Consider the following 19155-nt stretch of genomic DNA (forward strand, 5'->3'; position numbering starts at 1 on the left):
AATGGAAGCACAAAAGGAAATGGAATTTGAATTATGGAACTGGGCATAAACTAAGGGATATATAACAAGAAAAGAATTGTGGAATATTATTCCAATATGTGATCACAGTAGAGAGATTTTAACATGGAAATGGACAAAAGAATTTACTAGTACTCAGTATGGAGGAATAGTGGTGGGAATTAATGGAGTTAAAGTTGATATTAAACAAAAAGCACAGTTGACAGTTCAAGAAGGACACTGACAAACTGGAACGTGTCCAGAGGAGGGCAACCAAAATGGTCAAAGGCCTGGAAACGTTGCCTTATGAGAAACGGCTAAGGGAGCTGGGCATGTTTAGCCTGGAGAAGAGGAGGTTAAGGGGTGATATGATAGCCATGTTCAAATATATAAAAGGATGTCACATAGAGGAGGGAGAAAGGTTGTTTTCTGCTGCTCCAGAGAAGCGGACACGGAGCAATGGATCCAAGCTACAAGAAAGAAGATTCCACCTAAACATTAGGAAGAACTTCCTGACAGTAAGAGCTGTTCGACAGTGGAATTTGCTGCCAAGGAGTGTGGTGGAGTCTCCTTCTTTGGAGGTCTTTAAGCAGAGGCTTGACAACCATATGTCAGGAGTGCTCTGATGGTGTTTCCTGCTTGGCAGGGGGTTGGACTCGATGGCCCTTGTGGTCTCTTCCAACTCTATGATTCTATGATTCTATGACATTTACCAATAACAACAACAACATCAACAATTTGGGAATCCCTCTTGGACTTGAGTGGGAATGAATTCGAGACACATTTACGTAAAAGAAATATTGTTTAACAGAAAGTGGAGAAGATGGATATTACCATGGACTGAATGTTAGAAATATCCCCCCCCCCCTTTTTTTATGTAACTTGCAGATGGAAAATCCAGAGGTCCTTTTATATTTCTTTATTGTTTCTTTTTCTTCTTTACTCTCTCTCTCTCTTCGTATTCCTGATTCTCTTTCTCCTTTTCTCTTTTTCTTTCTTTTTTGTTGTCATCTCTCTTCTTTGTTTTCTTCTTTTTTCTTTGGCGTCTTCTGCTTGGGCCTTTATTAAGGTCCAGAGATTGTATACTCATGGAGGTGGTAGGTGGTTGATGTCCTCAACATTTGACAAGCATAGGCAAGGGTGCCAACAGGATTTTCTAAATCCAATAAACTGTACAACTCCCCATTCCACCTGCAATCTGTTAGCAAGAGCTGGTGATAGCACATACAGAGGCAGACTATAGTTCTCCATAAACAATGATCTTGCAATTAAAAAATAAGCCAACGATTTTGTTTCAGAACAAACAGAACTTTACTGTCTTGAATGTTGGAATGAGCCACATTTTGGCGCACTGTATAATTTAAATCAAATGTTCATTGATGTGCATGATGTGCATCTTGCAGATTTAGAAACAATTTAGAATATTTTGTTAATAAAGTGTCTGGTGTTTCACCATCTGAAAATATTTTCAATAGAAGTTGAAGTATGCCAATGTTGACTTACACGTCAGGCTTACGTAATTACAACAATATGTGCAATGTTGCCATGCACAAAATTATCTCCTGCTGCCTACAAAATAGTATCAGTTATGTACAACTGGAGTAAACAATTAGAGGATGCGCCATTGAATCATTACAAACTGCATCCAAGATCATTATTCCTTAACCATCCAAGATCATTCACCTTTCCAACCAATAGTACTGGCTGTCTCATCCTCAATCCTTAATCCTTTGCCAGTGCAATTTAATTTTTAAAGGTTCGTGCCCTGGCAGGTGTATTTCCAGAATTCTTATTAAGGTGCACGTATATATCTATTAATTAAAATCAGGACTGATCTGAGACAGAAACTGTTTCAGGATAAACAGATAATAATGCACAGAAGTGGGGATGAACAGCAGTGCCTCCCTGTTACCTTCTTCTCTACTTAGCGGCCAATTCATCTCTTTATGTTTATATGGTTATATGGCATTTTCACCAAAAGTCTTCAAAATTAACATGCATATAAAATGATAAATCAAAACTTGGCAGGAAAAACCACAAAACCGGAAAAGCGAAGCAGCAAACCTGAATATTTTTTTTTAAAAAAACCCTACTCCAAACAAAACCATTTTCGCTGAACTTCAGAATGTCTGTAAAATGAGGTCCTGATGGGTGTCCTGGGGGAGAGGATTGCAATTCCTAGGTGTCACCATTGAGGAAACCCTGTTTCACTTCAGCACTAGCTGAACCTCTTGGCAGCTTCTGAACATTGTACAGAACTTCCATTGCTGATCTCAATAAGTGAGCAGATTCATGTGGAAGAGGTGTTCCTCAAATACCCTGGTCCCAAACTGTGCCCTTGGCCAATGGCAGACTCCTCTCACTGCTGCTTGGGAGGAAGTCTTAGCTAGCCCTAGACTTTTCCTCTGAGGTATCCTCATGAAGAGAAAAGATTGGTTGCAGAATGGAAGGAAGGGAGGGTTTTTGGTTAAAGTTTTCTCTTTTCATGGGGACGCGGGTGGCGCTGCGGTCTAAACCACTGAGCCTCTTGGCTCAGTGGTTCGAATCCCCACGATGGGGTGAGCTCCTGTTGCTCGGTCCCAGCTCCTGCCAACCTAGCAGTTCAAAAGCATGCCAGAAAGTGCAAGTAGATAAATAGATACCGCTCTGGTGGGAAGGTAAACGGCGTTTTCGTGCGCTGCTCTGGTTTCGGTGTTCCGCTGTGCTAGAAGCAGCTTAGTTCTGCTGGCCACATGACCTGGGAAAACTGTCTGCGGAGTGGACAATATGCAACTGGACTTAACTGTCAGGGGTCCCTTTACCTTTACCTTCTCTTTACTAGATACTAGGGCTTAAAACATTAGATTGTTGATTAATCACCTGATTAAATTAGTGGGACGAGCTAAAGGTTTGTGATAATTTTTTAATCGTTTTTTGTGTGTTTGGTAAATTCCATGAAAATGTCATGTTACAGACACAAATTTCATTTTCATATACAGTAAGCCTGCAACTCATGCACATTTAACTTGTGCACATTTAGCTTTACACATGGGGCAAAAAATTAAAATAATTGAAAGGGGGTGGAGATGGAGGGGGGTTCCAGGAAAGATAATGTTGGCTTTTAAGCGTGATCCCTGGAATGTAACCCCATGTGTGTTGCAGGCCTACTATATACTTAAGGTGTTCTATATCATTTTAAAGATAATTTTCCAGAGTTTCATGATCTGGCAACAGGTTTTCAGAATGGCAATTTACACATGAGCAATACATGAAGCATGTCCTGCACGTTGCCTCAGAATTTCTTTATTTTTTTTGGTAAAGTTCAGTTGAAGACCTCTTTAAGAAAATGAGAGAATAGATTAATGAGCCCTTATTGTACTGATAGTTTTGCTTCCTTGTTTGGTGTACAGAGAAGAAATGTTATGTTAGGGACAAAATCAAGACAATGAAACTTAAGCTGGTTGAATGCAATATATTAGTTGCAAAAACATAACTTCCCCCCCTCAACAAATGAAAAGAAAAACCAATATGCTTTAACTTTATTCTCTTCTTTGAGGTTATTGGCATTAAGTATACATGTTGAGACATTAAGTGTATTTTACATGCCACATTCGATGGGGGGCACCTTACACAGCATAAATGTGTTGTCATATTTTCATCCTTGAGAATTTAATAATTATTAGGGAAGCAATCTGATGCACAAGAAATGAATGCAAAACAAGCCAGTATAAGTTAAGCTGGAGTAAAGTTACACTAGATCCAAACTCCATTTGAGGTGCCATAGAGCACTATTTTATCCCAGAGCTATTTAATATCTATATGCAGTACTTTTCCTAGAAAAATAGGTACCGGTACTCACCATGAAGTTGTTGCAAGTAAGTGCCACACTTTTTAACAGCAACAAAACGAGTTGCTGCTACTGCATATCCTTGAGTACCTTGAGAATAATCACTTGCACTTGATCTGGAAACTGCAATTAGTGCAGAATATTAGTCCAGAATATTGTGGCATAGTTGCTGCCTGGAGTAAGGCACATTTGCTCAGAGATCTGCACGGGGTTGATTTGTTACCAGGCCAAGTTCAAGGCATTACTATTAGTATGCAAAGCCCTTAACAGGTCAGTTTATGTGCCCACTTGACAGTTTCAGTCTATGGAACTGGTTTGTTAATCTGCAGTTGTTAGTTATTGTGGTGGTACCTGCACACTGGGACTCCCTGCCTGTTTACATTTTTAGATGGGCCACTCCAAACATGTTGACATCAGTGTATATTAGTCTCTTTTTACTTTTAATTATTTTTAAACATTTAAATAATTTTAAGTTCTTATTGATAATTTTCCTATTTATTGCAGTCCGCTTAGAAGTTTTACTACAGTCAAGCAGTGTAAAAACCATGCCTCCTTTAGTCTTAAAATTCCCACAATTGTGGATGTGTGTTTGAGGGAAAGAAATTGTAATTCCATTGAGGATAGGTCCACGTCTTCCATCATCTAGGAGGGCAGCTGGATAGCTTAGGTGGCCTAGGGGGACAACAAGGGCTGCTCTCCCCGTACAGCTGTCCCACTTTGCCTAATGAGGATAAGCAATATTTTGGGGTTCAAAGACTGTATTCATTGTGCGGGAAGAGTGGTTGGGGGGACACATACCGGTGTCAGAGAGCAGCCCCCTTCATCCACCCATCATATTTTCATTTTCTTTCTCTCTCCCCATACCCCATCTCTCTCCTTGTTAATCTATCATCCATTCATTCTCTTCTGTTTATTTATTTTTGGCTTGGGGGGCCACATATAGCCCCCAGGACACAGATTGCCTCCCAGTGACGTAAGGCAGTAGTTTTCAACCTTTTTGAGTCCACAGCTCCCTTGACCAACTACATTCTTTCTGTGGCACCTCTGCGGGGCTCAGGAGCCCAGTTATGTCACCCCTTGCTTGTAGAGCAGGCAGCCCCTCACCCTTTTTCGAATACCCCCCCTTGTGGAGTGTTCCCTCAGCCTCCTCTCCTTGAGAGTACTCCGGGCAGCCACTGCTGCTGCCCCTGGTCTCTGAGCTGCCCTCCAGCCTGCCCCACAGGGGCCTGGGACTTGTCTGTCCATTCCCAACAGCAAAGGCTGGCTAGGCTTTCTCACCCGCTGGCTTGCTTAGTCAAGGTCACCTCAACTCCTGGTAACCAGGACCCCCTGACCAGCCCCAGAGACACCATTCACCTGGGGAACTTGTAGCCAGGGCTGCTGCAACAAACAGTTGTGCAAGCCTTTGGGAGGCAGAGACACAAGAGGGCAACAGAGGAGGGAGGGAAGGAAGGAGAAACGGAGACCAGTGTTGCCTGCATCACCTCTGACCACCATTCAAGGCACGCCAGGGTGCCACGGCACCCCGGTTGAAAACCACTGACCTAAGGAATATTTGCTCTGTGTGAATAGTAAGAAAGTTACTACTTCTTTGAAGAATCATAGAATCATAGAGTTGAAAGAGACCCCAAGGGCCATCGAGTCCAACCCCCTGCCAAGCAGGAAACACCATCAGAGCACTCCTGACATATGGTTGTCAAGCCTCTGCTTAAAGACCTCCAAAGAAGGAGACTCCACCACACTCCTTGGCAGTAAATTCCACTGTCGAACAGCTCTTACTGTCAGGAAGTTCTTCCTAATGTTTAGGTGGAATCTTCTTTCTTGTAGTTTGGATCCATTACTCCGTGTCCGCTTCTCTGGAGCAGCAGAAAACAACCTTTCTCCCTCCTCTATGTGACATCCTTTTATATATTTGAACATGGCTATCATATCACCCCTTAACCTCCTCTTCTCCAGGCTAAACATGCCCAGCTCCCATAGCCGTTCCTCATAAGGCATCGTTTCCAGGCCTTTGACCATTTTGGTTGCCCTCCTCTGGACACGTTCCAGTTTGTCAGTGTCCTTCTTGAACTGTGGTGCCCAGAACTGGGCACAGTACTCCAGGTGAGGTCTGACCAGAGCAGAATACAGTGGCACTATTACTTCCCTTGATCTAGATGCTATACTCCTATTGATGCAGCTCAGAATTGCATTGGCTTTTTTAGCTGCCGCGTCACACTGTTGGCGCATGTCAAGTTTGTGGTCAACCAAGATTCCTAGATCCTTTTCACATGTACTGCTCTCAAGCCAGGTGTCACCCATCTTGTATTTGTGCCTCTCCTTTTTTTTGCCCAAGTGCAATATTTTTCATTTCTCCCTGTTAAAATTCATCTTGTTTGTTTTGGCCCAGTTCTCTAATCTGTCAAGGTCGTTTTGAAGTGTGATCCTGTCCTCTGGGGTGTTAGCCACCCCTCCCAATTTGGTGTCATCTGCAAATTTGATCAGGATGCCCTTGAGTCCATCATCCAAGTCGTTGATAAAGATGTTGAATAAGACCGGGCCCAAGACAGAACCCTGTGGCACCCCACTAGTCACTCTTCTCCAGGATGAAGAGGAACCATTGATGAGCACCCTTTGGGTTCGGTCAGTCAGCCAGTTACAAATCCACTGAGTGGTAGCATAGTCAAGACCGCATTTTACCAGCTTCTTTACAAGAATATCATGGGGCACCTTGTCAAATGCCTTGCTGAAATCAAGGTAGGCTACATCCACTGCGTTCCCTTCATCTACCAGGCTTGTAATTCTGTCAAAAAACGAGATCAGGTTAGTCTGACATCACTTATTTTTCAGAAATCCATGCTGACTGTTGGTGATCACAGCATTCCTTTCTAGGTGCTCACAGACTGTTTGCTTAATGATCTGCTCCAGAATCTTCCCTGGTATTGATGTCAGACTGACTGGGCGGTAATTATTTGGGTCCTCTCTTTTCCCCTTTTTGAAAATAGGGACAACATTTGCCCTCCTCCAGTCTGCCGGGACTTGAAGCGCTCTAGATGTAAATAGTGTGGATGAAAAGTTTCATAAAACTAATTTTTGAAGTATTTGCATTTTTATGCTGGTGTATTTTTGGAAAACACTTCGTTGGGAGACAGATTATAGCACTTTGCATACTGCCCAATTCTGTATTGCTAATGAGGTTTTTATGCAGAGCTGTATAATCACCACTAGGTGTCCTCCCTGCAGTTGTTCCTAATATCAAAACAAGGTACAGTATCAGACAAGGTTATTAAATGCAAATACTTCAGAGTAATTTCTAAAAGGAAAATAGTTCAGTTCATTAGAAATAAGAATTCTTTAAAAGCCTTATGTGTTTAAAATCACCTTCCAGAAGCAAAGGAAATCTTTCTGGCATTTTCATGAAAAGTGAACGACTTCTGTCTATCTTTTTATTTAAATAATTTCTATCCCTTTTAAGTGGTGTGCACAGTGAGCTTACAACAGCTATAATAAAGATAAAATCAGTAAAAAATGATCATATAACAAGAAAACTTACTTAGAATGTCTGCCGAAATAAAAATATCTTCACCAAGCAAGGGAGGTTCAACAGGAAAGGAGCCTGCCTGTCCTGAGCCAGGAGGGAGTCTGACAGGATTGGGCCCACGGTACCGAACCCATGGCTCCTGGTGGATGCAGGCCCTGTGTCCCAACCATGGAAGCTGGTGAGCAGTGACTTCCCCAAAGGCCTCAGGGATCTGGCAGGCATATAAGGAAGACAGCCGTCCTTAAGGCGTGCTAGAACCCAGTTACTAAGGACCTTTAAAAGTAATGCAAGAACCTTGAGCTTTGCACAGTAGCATATGGGCAGCCGTTGCAGTAATGTTCTGGCAGGAGTCAGCCTGCCCCCACCAACAGTCTGGCTGCGGCATTTAGCACCACCTTTCCCACTTCAGGGGCACCAAGAAAGAGCAAGGCCTTTTGTTGCTTGGCACACTCAGTAACAGAACAGTGGTGTAACTAAAAACAGTGTCAATCTTCTAGGCGCTGTTGCTGTAGCCCCATCCTCTTAACCATGCCCATTTAACAATACCCCGCCTCCCATGACCCTTATTCAAAGGGGATGATAATATAGCAACTCGGCTGAGTGATTTTATTGTACCAAACTTTTAAGAATTTTGTTTATATGCCGATAAAGGTTTTGAGGTTGATGATGCAGCGGTTGTTTCTTTCTTGGCAACGTTCTGAGAATACGGCCCAAACTTCTTTTTAATGTTTTAAGTGATAGCTTACACTTGGTGGTTGTGTACCACCACAAAACCTGATGCTGGTACTTTGAACCTGCCCTTATTGCACTCATTTTCATTGCTGTGACGAGAGTGGTTCCATACTTCATGTGGCAGGCATGTTTGATACACGTGCACCATTGTTTTTGGCAGCACATAGAGTATAGACGAACTGCACATCTGGAGGCCCCAGTGAGATGCATATATACCCAGATGGTTAATGGCATGTGTAAATGTATTTATGGGACGCGGGTGGCGCTGTGGGTAAAACCTCAGCGCCTAGGACTTGCCGATTGCATGGTCGGCGGTTCGAATCCCCGCGGTGGGGTGCGCTCCCGTCGTTCGGTCCCAGCACCTGCCAACCTAGCAGTTCGAAAGCACCCGTGGGTGCAAGTAGATAAATAGGGACCACTTACCAGCGGGAAGGTAAACGGCGTTCTGTGTGCTGCGCTGGCTCGCCAGATGCAGCTTGTCACGCTGGCCACGTGACCCGGAAGTGTCTGCAGACAGCGCTGGCTCCCGGCCTATGGAGTGAGATGAGCGCACAACCCTAGAGTCTGGCAAGACTGGCCCGTACGGGCAGGGGGGTACCCTTAAATGTATTTATATTGTCCATATGTTTGGGGTTTGCAAACCTGTATAGCAGCAGCAACAGCAGCAGCAGCAGCAAGAGAAAGGTAGGCAAGCGCAGGAAATCACTGTTCACTCCTTCTCACTCCTTGAATGGTTCTCCAATTGCTACAAATGGTCTACCACTAAAGAATTCTCCATAGCATAGGGAAACCCCCACTTTGTAACTGAAAAGCAGAAGCAAAAGAGAAGGCGTTGCAGTGAGAGACATGAGTTCTGATTTGAGTTTTCACTTGCCTGTTGTGTGCTTGATGTGACTAGGCTTTAAATATACAGTTGTGTGGAAATTCTTAGCCATATCCTTCAGGGCTCTTTCTGAGCAAACCCTGAAAACTTCTTGGGGAACTACTTTTGCTTGAAAAGTGGCACACACATTTATTAAATAATAAAGCTAAAAGTGTCATAGGCACTTGCGACCAGATGATGCCCACCCAGTGCTTGATCCAGTCGATGCCTTCTTAAAAGGCTACATTCTTTGAAAGCTGATGTGAAAATCCCAAAAGACATCTCTTCCTCATAGACTGAGGTCTACAGTTGGTGAAACCCGGGGTTGAGTACAGAGATATACCCAACCTGCCTAGGACATCAAGAGATGCAGCCTCAGAACTGGTATTGTCTGCCAGAGTTGACACCAAGGAAAGGTGGACACAAGATAGATGATTGATAGATAGATAGATAGATAGATAGAGATCACAGCAACAAATGTGCTTTATTTAACTGTTTTGTCTGTTAAGTTTACGAAGACATGTGATTGTGCAAGCATCATGCGCTATGCTTGCAAGGTCTTGGTAATTCACAACTCATTATTGTTGTCCTGTTATAATTATGTTACATGTTATGTTGATATTAAACATGATATTTCTCATGTTTATAAACATTCCATTTTTAATTTACATGGTATTGTTGATACTGGTAACATGTTGTTTTACTAGAGAAGGAAAGGTCTGAACGAAGTTATTATTATTATTATCATTATCATTATCATCATTATTAACTAGTAAATAGTGTAATACTTCTTCCATGTATGTTATTTGTATGGCTTCTTGGGGTATATATGATTCCTGGTATTACGTTGATACAGATTTATTATTTTTTCTATAGATGAAGAGTTAAAACAATTTGGAGCTAGGGATTGCGTGACTGTGGCAGACTCAGTTGCAACCTCAAAAAAAAAAAAAGTGGTTATGAAACTGATCTTTTGATCTGAGGAATAGAGGTCTGATCTATGGTAGACTTGCAGTGTGTAAATGAGCTACTGCCTCTGCCTTCTTCCTGGCTAAGACAAAATGTCTTTGGCTATAAACCTGACCTTCCGCTTTGGGTCAGTCACGAGTGGAAAATTTCTAAGGGAAAGATTAATAATCTAGTTTACAAAATTCCTATTATTTCCCCGTAGCTCCTTAGTATTTTGTATAATTCTCCTCCTGTTTATATCATTCTGGCTAGCATTTTTATACATTGAGTGATAAACATATGTATAGACAGTGGGGTTCAATGGAAATTAAAATCTGTGTTTGGAAAATTTAGAGCATTATACTAAAAACAAAGCCACCGACTCAAACATCTTCCACACTTCCTGTGTGCTTGTGAACGCACATCTGCACACCAGATGATTGACAGACTTTATAGCATTTTATAGTGTTGATTACCTGCTCGGAGGAATGAAGATTTGCCTTGACGGAGTTTTCCCAAGTGTAACTTTGTTAAAAGTATCTCACCTGGGGAGATTGAGCAGCCCTTGGCTAGATGGACCAAGAGATAAGGCAGCACCATACGTCATCTAAGACAGGTCAATATTATTTTTTCCATATTGCAAATGGAGTATTGCAGCAGAATGGCTTCCCTAAGCCTCAGGGCAAAGGTTGAATATAAAACGGGACTATCCAGCTTCATAGTTCAGTTTCCAAACTGCAATACTATAACAGAGTCAGCAATGTCGTATATCCAGAATTTACAATCAGCAGGTATAGAACCAGTCTTCAGAAATGACATTCGCATGCAAAATGAGTCTCTGTTGAGTCCAGGGAGGAGAAGTATCTTGATGGGTGCAAAATAGAATGGCAGGTGTGTTGCTTTTGTTTTTTCCCCATAAATGTTATGTTAATGTATTCTATGTCCCCCTCTTTTTTCTTCCCTTATGGTACTTGTGTGTTTGAGTGATTATGTGTGTATTGCTGTAAGTTGCTTGGAGACCTTCAGGTGATAAATGTACAATAGGTTTACCAAAAAGAATTGAAATGGATAAATAATATAAAGGCTGAGTTGAATTGCAAATGAGTAGGATCTTGTTTATTGTTAGCATTATTGGTGTCATTATCGTTGTAGTTGTGAAATATATTGGATAATGCAATACATTGTGCTTAATTAATTTGCTTAATTATAATTAATTAATTAATTAATTAATTATATATTGAGCAGTCTACTTGCTTTAATTGTTCTTTTGTATAATTTGGAGTTGGCCCCTGGCTAAGCAGTGAAGTTTTTATTATGTATTTCTTTGTTTTTTTATCTTGTATGTTTATGTTGTGAACCGCCCTGAGATCTATGGAGGAAGGGTAGTATGCAAATTTAATAAATCATAATGAATAATGATAAAGACTTTGAGATCCAATAATACAACTTGTAATCCTCCTGCACTTAAACTATGTGGCCAGCCCTTTATCTGGATTGAATGGCTAAAGACAGGCATCGCCAGGTCAATTCATGTGATGGCTAAATACATTGTTCTAATGTATTTTTAGCGATAAAGGCCTAATTGAATCTTTCAGCACTGAAAAAACCATTTGGGTCCCAGATCTACTATCCTGAATCAAGCGCTCCCTGTATAAATGCTTCTCATTGCAGGCTTAGCCCCCATATTTGTGTTTAACACTTGGAACATCTTTATTTCCTGCACATTTAAGTGACTTTCTTGTCTTAGAAATGTTTCTAAGCCACTGTGGGTTACACTGTCAGTTAAGTGTTCGTGTATGCAAGTTGTCTGTTCCGATGAGAGTTAATGGAAACTACCCTGCGTGGAACTGTAATTTGCAAGTGAGGAGTAGCAATGCATTCAGTATATGTCAAACTATTTTGACATGTTACAGCTATGTGCAAATCTACTTTCAGCATACTGAGCTTCACACACAATTTCCTTTTAGGCAGAAAAAGCTGTTTTTTAAAAAAATCTGTTTGCATATTTATTAACCCACTGGGCCCTTTGAAAGTGAAGCTAGAGGCAGCACAGCAGAATACGATTTTTCATAATTTTTATTGTGTTGCAGGCATAATTCTATACCCATTCTTACTATTCCTCGGGCTATAGAGCTTTACATATTCTGCTTACAGAAAATCCCGGCAAACACAACTGCTATACTAGCTTCAGTTTTCTTCCATTCTGCAATGAAAAACTTTACTTGAAAGAGAGATTATTTTAATTTGCTGGTTTCCTCTCTTCCTCTAATGCATTATTATCTTGTTTTAAAAGTCCATTACTTGGGTTTTATTATTAGCAGACAAAAATACAGAATTAGGTTCCATTACATGAAGGCTTAACCTTCATGAAGAGCACTCGGAGCGAGCCAGGCGTCATCAATATTTAACAGCTGTTGTTATGAGGCATTTCTTGGGGGAATGTGGGCTCTCTGCTCGCACGCAAGGGCTTAAACAAGAGCCAGGCCACTGTCAGTTGCATGGAAAGATTGACAGTCTGTTCTCATAGCGTGACAGCAAAGCCTTGGTTACTCAGCGCAATTCTTTTATACCAAAGGCATGTTTTCCCCCTGGTGTTTCTGGAAAAAAACAAAACAAAAAAACACACAGCTCTGTTGGGGAGGAGGGGAAGGAAGCAGAGGGTGGGGTTTTCAATTGCGGAGGTGGCTGAGTGCCCAGCAGTTGCTCACATCCAGGGAAGATACATTGGCAAGCTCTGATCACGCAACCTGCAAAACGCTTGGAGTTGCTTATTGGAAGATGGTACCTCCTCGTGGAAATATAAAGCTCAAATGGGAGGGCAATTTTGGCTTATTTTAAGGGGCAAGTATTCAAAAGAGAGGGACGTGGGTGGCGCTGTGGGTTAAACCACAGAGCCCAGGGCTTGCCGATCAGAAGGTCGACGGTTGAATCCCCGCAACGGGGTGAGCTCCCATTGCTCGGTCCCTGCTCCTGCCAACCTAGCAGTTCGAAAGCACGAAGTGCAAGTAGATAAATAGGTACTGCTCTGGCGGGAAGGTAAACGGCGTTTCCGTGCGCTGCTCTGGTTCGCCAGAAGCGGCTTAGTCATGCTCGCCACATGACCCGGAAGCTGTACGCCGGCTCCCTCGGCCAATAAAGCAAGATGAACGCCATAACCCCAGAGTCGGCCACGACTGGACCTAATGGTCAGAGGTCCCTTTACCTTTTTATTCAAAAGAGAAGGTTGTATCTTGCTGATTTCTGTATCTTAAATGTCTGGCTGTGCATCTGAAACACCAAAGAACAGAAACATTCAAATCTTCTCCCAAGGGGGAAAAGGAGAGGGGGAGACATTTACATGGGGGAGAAAAAGGCACTGCATTACTGCTGGCGTTGTTGAGCCTGACACTGTTAGACACCACAACCCTTTATATATCATGCTGTGGGTGCTGTGGGTGCAACAGCTGTCAAAAGAGCCAGCCCCGTGTCTGGCTGAGCAACCAGCCGCAGCCATGGGAGCTGCCACAGAGCTTAGGGTGGAGCCACGGGAGCCACTGAGGGGAAGGACACCCTCCCCAGGAACACCGTGAGAACTGCAACGAGGGGAACACAAGACAGGCCGCCTCATATCCCCATCTGCCTTGTGTCGCCCTGCCAACACAAAGTGCAGGCTGTCTCTTTCTCATTGTGAACCGGGTGTTTGTGGTCCTACAGGCTATTGATAATTTGGATTAGTTTGTGACTAATTATTAGTTTTAGTTATTAGTATTAGTTATTAGTTTCTTACAATAAAATTTTGGTTGCTCTTGTTGTTTTACACATTGCCACTTATGTTAAATATGTATCGATTCATCCTTTCCAACAGCTGTTCAGGAGAAGTGTTTGAAAAAGCACGCAGGTCATGAAATAAAGGAAGTTGGCATGCTCAAGGAGCCTGCCATACCAGAAGGCGGATTCTTACTGGAGGTGAGTGATAGACAGCGTTTCTTGAACTTCTGAAACACAGGGCGGCAAATAAGACTGCTAAAGCTCCAACCTCTCATACATTTTTACCAACCCGATCGCCAACATTTACTTATGTTAGTTATGGCCTGAAAGAAAAAAACAAATCCAGCTTTTCTAAGATGCATGTAGGTTTCTGTTTGTAGTAGATTCCTACCCATCACAGGAAAACAGGTGAGTGACTGGCATGTTGCAGTTTTTGTGGCTTTCATTCAAAAGTAAATTCACTAAGCAGCAACTGGGCAGTTGCTGCTTATTTCTGTGTCTCTCAGACAAATCTTCAGCTGGGGCTGCCATCTGGTGGAGCTGACTGCCAGGGTGAATGGTCAGTGCACAAGTACAGGTTACTCTGCCTGGAAAGAGTGGTACAAAGGAGAACCGTTAACAAGCCCTTAGTGAAGCACCATAAGCCCGAAAGGGAACAGAGCGACTCATGACTAAGTCGGTCATTGGGAATAAAGGACTCCTCAAGGGCAAAATGAAATACTTGCAGCTGGTCCCGGGAAGGATCTGTGAGACCACACTATATAAGCCTTCAGAAGAGGTGTGGTAGCTGCTGAAACAACATGCATCTTTCAGCTCCCCTGAGTCACTTTACTTGCCATACCTGTTGACTGACCTCTTGTACAGGGGCTCAGTCCCTTTTCTCCTCACTGTAAAATGGATCCAACACACACAGAGCTGTGTGCCCTAGTACAAATGGAAGGCCATTTCTCTAGCCTGTCTGCCTTTCCCATCTCTATGTTTACAAGCCCACATCCTTGTGAAAGAAATAACAGGGATGTGTGTTCTGTTTCCAAATTCTGAAAATAGCCATTTGGAAAATAGGCCCACCCTAATGGGCAGAAAAAGGGCAATGTGCTCATAAATGAAGCTGTTCCAGATAAACTAAAAGTTCAGGGTCTAAAAATGTAGTACCATGTTGCGTGACTTGAAAATATGTCAAAGCAAGGCATGTTTCAAGGCTTTGATGGTTTATGCTTTGGTAGCTATAGCAACTTCCTTGCTGGAGATTGCAATACAGTCCACTCTTATTTATTTCAAGTAACAATAGTAAGAGAAATAAATGTGGCTATGGAGTTCGCTTAAAAAAAAACAAAAAACCTTTTACTAACTGTGACCTTGACCAAGACGTCTTTGAAGTAGTTCTTGGCAGACTTTCAGATAAAGCATTGGAAGAAAATACACTCTTTATTATAAAAGCTGTTGCCAAGAGAGGTTAGGGCTACCTCACAATATTTGTCTGCATTAATGTTTCTAAAACACGCTTCTTGCAAGAAAATGATAACTTTAATCTGACAAATACTTTGAACATTAAACTTACTGTGAACTGTGATGGGCTAATCGTTAAGTAGAACTTTGTGACCATGTAATTAGATCTACACATTGAGCAAAGAAAACAGAGTACATTTTCAAGCCGTGTACTTTTTTTTCTCGGGTGGGGGAGAGAGAAAAAATTATTCTGTTCCTTCTGCAAAATTTGAGACTTAAAAAAATCCCATTCTATTTTATCATCAACAAATGTTTACAGTGCATATTTGTTTCAAGTGCTTATCCTAGAATAGAAATTTTGCCTGTACAGTAATTGAATCCATGTGGATATACAACATGCTGTCATTTATTCTCATAGACTAAAGAGTAGCATTGTTTATTTGCAAGTCTCCTTAGTACTATAAACATCATTTTTTTAAAAGGATTCTAAAAACATTTTAGAATCCAGCTAGGCTGTTTTATTAACAAAACAAATATAGGATTCATAGCACATTGATAAGAGTTTTGATCATACAGTATTTGTTTTCCCCCTTAAAAATTAGCAGCCGGATTATCAGGTCCCAATCTGGGAAATGGAAAGGGCCAGAGTTGACTATATCAGAGTTTGGCTGTGTTGCCTATTATTTTTTCAGACTGTTCAATGTATGGGGCAAGTTACAGAGCAACATAAGATTCTAAAATACCAGTTCCAGGGAGCTTGCATGCGTAGGGCTGGTTCATACTTGACCCATGCCTAGGAAACATGCGTCTGACTGGTTTTCCACATGCCACGTTCTTTCTAGGCACAGATCCCCATATTTTTTTTTGTGCCAAATTGCAGCAAATGTCAATCTGGAGAAAAACTGGTAAACAGTGGGTTTTCCCAATGGGGAAAGTGGAAGTGTGGGTGATCCCTTAGTGCTGATCTGCATTCTAGAAGAAAATCCCAAGGAACCACTGCACATAGTATTTCCTATAAGAGAAAGACAGTACAAGTTGAATGCAAAAGGAACAGTCTTTGTGGAGGCTGAAGGCAGGGGCTTCTCTGCAGGGTAAACATTGCAGACTCTGGAAAACAAGGATCAAGAGGGAAGTAGCTCAGCGCAGAAGAAGAAGCTTCTTGATGGCTCTGGCACCTTCTTGGCTCTTGCCATAGAATATTGTATGCCATTGATTAACAAATGTCATCCAGGATCTCCAAAGCCTGATGAAATATGGAGGCACAAGCATTGTCAAGATCACTGAAATGCTCCCAGTCCAGAGGGTTTGGATCATACAGCTTGTTGTACCATACCACACAGTGATTTATAACTAGATTTTTCAAGGAAAGCTCATAATTAGGGCATGCTGCTGAACTAATTTAGATATACCGGTATATTTTTAAAACCACATGAAGACATCTTCTCTGTAAAGATCACGTTTCATCACCCTGGTCTCCTTTGAGGAAGGCTGTGATGATGATGATGATGATGATGATGATGATAGTAAGAATCAGTGCTTTTTTCTAAAAAAAAGTTTAGGGGTACTCTCATTTTGACTGAAGAAAATCACCATTTTATAGTTCAAATTGGGAAAAATGAATACAGTAAATGGACAAAAGTACAAAGATTCACAAAATGTTTAGGGGTATGCATACCCCTGCTTTCCCCTGGAAAAAAGCACTGGTAATAATATTACCCCCCCCCCCAAAAAAAAAAAATCCTTATTATTTACCATGTATGTTTAAATGTGTGTATATTCACTATTTGGCAGATTAAGAAAAAACATGACACCTCTAATGAATGAGTAAAGTATATTTCTGGCCATTTTGTTTCATCATTTCTTCCTTTGCTTTTCTTCTTCCATAGTCACTGAGTGGTTTTGTTCTGGTGGTGAGTGCTGATGGAATGATATTCTATGCATCACCAACAATTGTGGATTATCTAGGATTTCACCAGGTAAGGGGATTAAATTAAATATGTGGAGTCTTACATATTTTGCTGTATTTGTATTCAGTCTTCCATTTTGCTCCATTTTTTTGGTCAAAAACTCTAAAAATCACACCAGTACTCCATATCCCTTTATAAGCATACACTAAGAAGAATCTGTATACAGTCTCAAAATGGTATTGTGTGTTAAAGGAACTCTGATTATAGTACGTCCACCCAAATAGCATTCAGTTGCCCACCGTGTTGGGCTCACTTACACACAAATTGTTGTCCTTTGGGCTCAAAACCTCCCCTCGTTGCCCCTTGTTCAATTTAAATGCTGTAGGTTTGAGTAGACTGATTCTTTCCTATGAGAAAAGGTATTAGCTTTCCAAAAAGAAACAAACCCCAAAACTTATTTGTGCTACATTTTAAAAAAATGCGAGCGATCAGATGCCAAAGACAGTATGAATGTAATCAAATATTACTATTTTAGACTGATGTAATGCATCAAAATATATATGATTACGTTCATGTGGATGACCGGCAGGATTTCTGCAAACAACTACACTGGGCTATGAATCCGCCACAACTCATTTCTGGACAACATATGCCAACGGAGTCAGGTATGTTTGGTTAACAGTCTGTCAATACAAATAGATACCTGCAAGATAATGGTGTGGAGGGAAGGAGGAAGAAATGGGGCAGAGGTGGGGAGATCTTTCCTTATCTCATTTACCCACCCACTTGCCATTGGTCATGCTTTGCCCTCTCTCTGCTTCCATTTTGCTTTGCTCCACACACACCCCATCCTTTGCTCTGTGCACTGCTACTCTTCCCTGCCATCTCAGTCTCTGATCCCACCTTACAGGCAGCCCCGCCCCCAGGAATCCTGGGAACTGTAGTTTAAGGGTACTGGGAATTAGTTCTAAGAGGGGTAAACTAGTTCCCAAAGTTCTTTAAATGATTGTGGTGTGGATGTGAGTTCTCTCTCTCTTTTTCCCTCACTCTCTTCTCACGGACGCACTGTTCCTCAGATGCGTGCCTGTTTTATCCGTTGTCATTGTTGGAATTGTAACTTTTGTTTCACAATTTTTAGGAGAAGAATTCATCCTTAATGAAATGTTTAAAGCACAGGAGGGTAACAGTACGCCATCAGACTTTTCATCCTTTTTAACTCGGTGCTTCACTTGTCGAATTCGCTGTCTTTTAGACAGTACTTCTGGCTTCCGTGTAAGTAAATCATACGTGTTATTAGTTCATTTCAAAATAATGACGTGTGTGAAATGTAGAAATCTGGAAACAGAGCATTCTTTATAAAGGCATCCCCCCCCCCCTTTATACATGTTCTAAAGGTAAAGGTAAAGGGACCCCTGACCATTAGGTCCAGTTGTGACCGACTCTGGGGTTGAGGCGCTCATCTCGCTTTACTGGCCGAGGGAGCCGGCGTATAGCTTCCGGGTCATGTGGCCAGCATGATTAAGCAGCTTCTGGCGAACCAGAGCAGCGCACAGAAACGCCTTTTACCTTCCCGCCAAAGCGGTACCTATTTATCTACTTGCACTTTGACGTGCTTTCGAACTGCTAGGTTGGCAGGAGCAGGGACCGAGCAACGGGAGCTCACCCCGTCGCGGGGATTCAAACTGCCGACCTTCTGATCGGCAAGCCCAAGAGGCTTTGTGGTTTAACCCACAGCGCCACCCACGTCCCTTATGCATGTTCTACTCCTGCGCAACTTCGTTTACATGCAGTGCCAGGAAATAAGTAAATAATCCAATTCATACCTGGAAATGTTCTCATGGCTCGCAAGCAGACCCTCCCTGGAGCCTGAAGAGGACGACAGTGAGGGTGGATGAAGCCTTGAAGCGTCTGGAGGTACAGCAGGGCTTTGTTTGCACTTTTCAGCCTCCTTGGCTAACAACTTTCCTGCGCATCCTCCTGCCGGCTCCAGAGCTTCAATCCTAGTTGTGGATATTTTGGGATACATAATTTTTGATCTGGATTGGAGAGAGCGGCAGATGGGATGTTTAGGCGGTGCTCCCCACTTTACGCAATTTTCGCTTATGCCCCCAGGGGCCTGGAACATAACCCCCATGTAAGTTTCAATTACCGTATTTTTCGCCCTATAGGA

The 19155-nt window shown here is 42.1% G+C and overlaps 1 protein-coding gene across 2 annotated transcripts in view; it reads left to right on the forward strand.

Moving 5' to 3' along the window:
- AHRR (aryl hydrocarbon receptor repressor) overlaps positions 1-19155 on the forward strand; it is a 47516-nt gene that overhangs the window by 18052 nt on the left and 10309 nt on the right. For both annotated transcript variants that reach the window (XM_080976719.1, XM_080976718.1), the window contains exons 4-7: positions 13730-13830; positions 16965-17054; positions 17521-17650; positions 18124-18257. In XM_080976719.1, coding sequence (XP_080832845.1) covers positions 13730-13830; positions 16965-17054; positions 17521-17650; positions 18124-18257 — 455 coding nt within the window. The remainder of the gene's footprint in view (positions 1-13729; positions 13831-16964; positions 17055-17520; positions 17651-18123; positions 18258-19155) is intronic.

This window comes from Podarcis pityusensis (assembly GCF_964106645.2).
Source record: "Podarcis pityusensis genome assembly, chromosome: 13".
In the NCBI taxonomy this organism is placed as follows: Eukaryota; Metazoa; Chordata; class Lepidosauria; order Squamata; family Lacertidae; genus Podarcis; species Podarcis pityusensis.